This window comes from Pteronotus mesoamericanus, unplaced genomic scaffold, assembly GCF_021234165.1.
Source record: "Pteronotus mesoamericanus isolate MK-2021 breed Mesoamerican mustached bat unplaced genomic scaffold, CSHL_Meso_final scaffold_128, whole genome shotgun sequence".
Lineage (NCBI taxonomy): Eukaryota > Metazoa > Chordata > Mammalia > Chiroptera > Mormoopidae > Pteronotus > Pteronotus mesoamericanus.
The window spans coordinates 2,336,544-2,341,626 of NW_026555305.1; the positions used below are offsets into that span (position 1 = coordinate 2,336,544).

General features: G+C 61.5%; 1 protein-coding gene across 2 annotated transcripts; it reads left to right on the forward strand.

Annotated features, from left to right (window-relative positions):
* The first annotated feature begins 757 nt into the window (after positions 1-757).
* On the forward strand, positions 758-3,276 carry LOC129082598 (patr class I histocompatibility antigen, A-2 alpha chain-like). 2 transcript variants are annotated; one of them, XM_054588309.1, is made up of 6 exons: positions 758-821; positions 1,028-1,312; positions 1,452-1,727; positions 2,265-2,540; positions 2,599-2,745; positions 3,182-3,276. In XM_054588309.1, the coding sequence occupies exons 1-6, from the start codon at positions 758-760 to the stop codon at positions 3,274-3,276; spliced, it is 1,143 nt and encodes a 380-aa protein (XP_054444284.1). The 2 variants fall into 2 exon arrangements, with proteins under 2 accessions (XP_054444284.1, XP_054444285.1); XM_054588310.1 differs by having other exon boundaries at positions 2,638-2,745.
* The last annotated feature ends 1,807 nt before the right edge of the window (positions 3,277-5,083 follow it).

Genomic DNA, 5,083 nt, shown 5'->3' on the forward strand with positions numbered 1-5,083 from the left:
CGCTCGGGCTGCGCTGCAGGGACAGCGCTTGTCCAGGGCAGAGCAAAGGCTCCTGAAGCTTTGCCCAGTTGGCTTTCATTGTCCCCTTGGTGCGTCCCGGTGTCCAGAGGACGGGGGTGAGGGGCCTGATGACAATGCTGCAGAGGAGGCCAAAGGTTACAGACGGTTTATGCCTTGTCCCGAGAAACGAGTCCCTCAGTCACCAACTCAGAGGGAGTTCCCCAATGAGAGGTGTTCTTTCTAATAAGAATTGCCGGCTGTTACGCCTGCCACTCTCCCGCCGGGCAATGCCTCAGCCCAGGGAGAAAACATACACATCATCACTCAGGTACATTTGTGTCCCTGACATGGTGGCATTTGGGTGGAATTCAATGCCATACCTCTCACGTGGACTCGCCGGGAGCAGGAAATGTCCTTGGGATCCACGGAGCGGTATGTTGAGTGGAATGGGAAGCCAGGCAAGAGTCGGAGGAACGAGAAACCCGGGTAGTGAAAGGGGAGCCCGTAGGTGTCCCTCCTGCCCGTTCGCAGAGCCTGGCTGCCGCCGCCTCGGCGCACGGGACGCGGCGGACAGTTCCCCGAGCAGGAGGCGGCGGACAGCAGAGTCCCGGGTCCCCAGGCCCGGATCTTCCTGACGCTCCGCCCACTCCCACTCCCATTGGGTGTCCGCGCTCGAGAGCAGCCAATCAGCGTCTCCGCGGGTAGATTTGAAAAACACTGGGTAATTCATTCTCTGCAAACGCTCTGTGTCTGGGTCATGGGACCCGGACCGCTGCTCCTGCTGCTCTCGGGGGCCCTGGCGGTGACCGCGACCTGGGCCGGTGAGTGCGCGGTCGGGAGGAAACGGCCTCTGCAGGGCAAGATTTTGGGGATGGGGCGGAGGCGCAGGACCCGGTGACGGCGGGAGTGCAGCGCAGGCGCAGACCCCAGACACGCGACTCCTGTCCTCGCCCCCGCCCCCTTTTAGGTCTCCCTGCGCCTACCGGTGCACCTGGGGACCCAGGACCTGCGTCCTCCCCACCCCCAGCCCTTCACACCCTGAGATATTTCACCACCTTCGAGTCCCGACCGGGGCGCAGGAAACCCCGGTACATCGTCGTCATCTACGTGGACGACACGGAAATCTTGGGGTTCGACAGTGACTCTCCGAACCCGAGGCTGGAGCCGCGGGTGCCGTGGCTGGAGCGCCCGTGGGTGGGGCCGGAGGGTACAGACTTTTGGGAGGAGCAGGCGCGGGAAATCAAGCACAACGAGCGGACTTGCCGAGCGAACCTGAACAGGCTGCGCGCCCACTACAACCAGAGCGAGGACGGTGAGCCACGCGCGCCCGGGTCTGGTCATGACCCCCATTGCCACCCACTGGCCCTGGTCCTCCTGCGCTTCGGGGCTTCTGACGGCGCGGGGGCAGGAAAGGGCTAGGGAGGCCGTGCTGACCGCGGGAGGGGGGTCAGTGTCGCACACCTTCCAGGAAATGACGGGCTGCGTCGTGGGGTCCGACGGGCGCTTCCTCCGCGGATACACTCGGTTCGCCGACAACGGCACCGCCTACATCGCCCTGAACGAGGACCTTCGCTCCTGGAGCACGGCCGACACGGCGACACAGGTCACCGGGCACCACTTCGTGCAGGTCCCTGATGCGGACGTCAGGAGGGTCTTCCTCAAGGACACGTGCGTGCTGCGGCTCCGCCTGCTCCTGGAGAAGGGGAGGGAGGCGCTGCTCCGAGCAGGTGCCGGGCGCGGGCCCCCCGAGGAGGGGTCTGCGGGCTGGGGCGGCTCCTACAGGGAGAGGAGGGAGGTGGTCAGTGTCAGACTCCGCCTCCTGCTCTGGAGAGGGAAGAGTCCCCAAGTGTCCTTCTTCTGTGACTCCCCGCGGGCCCCTTTCTCTCAGGACAATAAGGGACCCAGCCTCTCCCTGAAATAGCCACAGCGGCTCCCTCACACCCGGCAGCCACCTGGTGCCCAGGGCGCGCTCCCTGGTTCCCGGGCTGAGCCCGTCTCCAGAGGCCTGACTGTGGCTTTTCTGAGTCATCAGCCTCCGACTGAGTCTGTGTCTCCACTTAGAGACCTGGACACTCCTACCCTTGATTCTCAGCCTAATTCTAGAACTTTACACAAAACAGAAGATTACCCCAGGTGCCTCTGTCCAGGCTGGTGCCTGGGTGGTGCACCCCCTTCCCCACCCCCCCTGTCCTGTCCACTCTCAGGATGGTCACATGAGCCCAGTGACCATGCAAAGTTCCTGAATGTTCTCACCCTCCCCTCAGACCCTCCAAAGACACATGTGACCCGCCACCCCGTCTCTGACCACGAGGTCACCCTGAGGTGCTGGGCCCTGGGCTTCTACCCCGCGGACATCACCCTGACCTGGCAGCGTGACGGGGAGGACCTGCCCCAGGACACGGAGACTGTGGAGACCAGGCCTGCGGGGGACGGGACCTTCCAGACGTGGGCGGCCGTGGCCATGCCCCCTGGACAGGAGCAGAGCTACACGTGCCGCGTGGGGCACGCGGGGCTGCCCGAGCCCCTGACCCTGCGATGGGGTGAGCGGGGGGGCGTGGGCACAGAGCCTCTCCTCAGGGCGTCCCTGAGTGGGGTCAGGACTCAGGCCTGAGGGTGGCCTCTCACCTCCCCTCGTAGACCCCCCTCCTCGGACCACCGTCCCCATCGTGAGCATCGCTGCTGCCGCCCTGTGTCTCCTTGTTGCTGCCGTCACTGTGGCTGTGACGTGGAGGAGGAAGCGCTCAGGTGGGCAGGGGTGGGGACGAGGTCCCTGTCCCCCTGGGGGTCAGGCCCAGGTGGCCGTGTGCTCCGCCTCGTGAGTGGGCATCGTACCCACACGGGTGCTGCCCATCGGGGGCCTGTTTGCCAACACTGACCCTTCAGTGAGGCCCATGAGAAGATAAAGGACAAATTCATCACCTGATGATTCTCGCAATGGGGACGGATTCCCAGCTGTCACGGGTCAGGGGGCAAGTTCCTGTTGAGGACAGATGTCCAGAGTGCAATTAGCCCTTTCCCGGCGTATGTCCTTTCCCCATGTTTCCCGATCCCACCCTGGGCGTTCAGTCACAGTTCTGGAAACTTCCCTGTCCTTCAGGAGTATGGGGCTCCTTTAGGGTCACGGGACCCAGCCTCCCGCCCCCCCCACCCCAACTCCTCACAGAACATTTGCTTCCCACAGGCAGAGGCGGGGAGAGCCACGCTCAGGCTGCCTGTAAGTCTGGGTGTTGGGAGGGGACGTCTGGGACCCTGGGGAGCGTGTGGGCTGGAGTCTAGGAGGGGGCTCCCCACCCCGTGACTCCTCTGCTGTGTCCTTCCCCAGGCGGTGACCGTGCCCAGGGCTCTGAGGTCCCTCTCGCAGCTGCTGACGGTGAGACCCTGAGGGCAGGATGTGTGGGCACTGGGCCCGAGGGGCACCGCTGGGTTTTGGGGAGTCTCAGAGTGGGACGTTCTGCGCATGCGGTGGCTGTGGGAGAATGTGACACTTCTGAGACTGAGCTGACTTTCTTCATGACAACTTTCTTTCCCAGCGTGACAGAGCTGCTTTCTCCGGGACGTGGTCCGAAAATAGTCACTGCAGCCTCCCCGTGGGCTTTTAAGGATCCCTGGCGGATGTGTCTGCACCCGGCACCTGAATGTGTCTGCGTCCGCATCAGCGACAGTGAGGAGCTGGTCACCAGGCTCCCTTCCTACAGGGACCTGTGTCCTCTCCCCTGGGGACTGTCCTTAGAAGAGTTGGGGTTTGCCCATTCCCATCACAGCGCTCACTTCCTGCTGTGCTCAGTCACTTTTTAAAGCTTTTATTTGTTCCTTTTTAGAGAGGGGAAGGGAGAAAAAGGGAAGCGAAACGTCAGTGTGCGGTTGCCTCTCATGCCCCCACCCCTGACCGGGGTCCTGGCGACAGCCCAGGCCTGTGCCCTGACCAGGAATCAAACCAGCGACCCTTTGGTTCTCAGGCCACACACTCAATCCACTGAGCCAGGCCTGTTCTGTTGCGTTTTAATGTCCTGCTTCTCAGTTGGAAATCAGAATCTGGGAATGAATTAGTTTTCCAATTCTGACTCTGCAGGGCTAGTGGGTAGAAGAAAGGAGGAGATTCCTACAGTTCCCGCCCGAGAACCTGCCGGAACCTGCGAGCTGAGTGTGTTGCAGGACAGACAGGGCGGTTGTGAGGGGTGTGGCCGAGCTCACACCCGTCAGGGTCCGTGCGTTGTGGGCTTCAGCGTGGTCGTTCCTCAGCTGGGTCACCTCCGTTGTTCCTTTGTCCTTGCTGCTTCAGGAGAACCTTGTCCCACGAGAACGTGGGATTCCAGAGACTTGAGTGTCACCCAGGATTTGCTGTGGCTCCAGGGCTGTGCTCAGTGGGGACTTCATGTGGCCGCGTCAGCCTGGGCTCAGGCCTGGGTCTGGCCCACAGCCCCTCTTTTGGGGGGTTGGTGTTTGTTTTTGTAGACTTTGTACCTATCCTTGGTCATTTTTATTAAATTATTGGGGTGATTTTAATTAAATTATTAGTGTGTTTTTTTATTACTGTTGTCCCACAATTTTCCCTGTTGCTCTCTCCGGCACCCCCAGCCCTCCTAAATTATTACAGTGCGACTATTTATTAAGTTTATAACGCTTGGAGGGTCATCCCAATAAGCCATATAACAGGTTTGATCTTGGGTTCTGGGCCGTACCAAAGTCAACCAATGGAAGGTACGAATCTGTGGACCACAAATCAATGCCTCTCTCTCTTCCCCTGCCACTGTCTCCCTCTGTCTCTCTCCCTAAAATTAATCAATAAGTTGCTCTTTAAAAAAGAAACGGTAACCCCACACAGGACGGTGGTAGGAGGCGGGCCCTGGCAGGTGCCCTGACCGGGGGCGGGGCTTGGGGAGCAGGCTGAGCATCTCACAGGAGCGGCTGCGGAGAGCGCCCTGGTCCTTCTCCCAGGGAGGTCCCCGTCCCCCACCCGGTGCCCTCCCTGACTGTGTCCCTCTGGCCAGGGCCCCATCCCACCCCCATGTCCCTCCGCACAGGATGAGTTCAGCTGGAGGGACCATCTTGTCGTCGCCCCCGCCCCCGGGAGCTGTGATCGGAG

Bases quoted from the DNA above. Each gene is read 5' to 3' on its own strand.
- LOC129082598 (XM_054588309.1), top strand. From the start codon at position 758: ATGGGACCCGGACCGCTGCTCCTGCTGCTCTCGGGGGCCCTGGCGGTG. The intron at 822-1,027 runs GTGAGTGCGCGG...CCCCACCCCCAG, and splicing joins GGTGACCGCGACCTGGGCCG to CCCTTCACACCCTGAGATAT. The intron at 2,746-3,181 runs GTGGGCAGGGGT...TGCTTCCCACAG, and splicing joins GTGGAGGAGGAAGCGCTCAG to GCAGAGGCGGGGAGAGCCAC.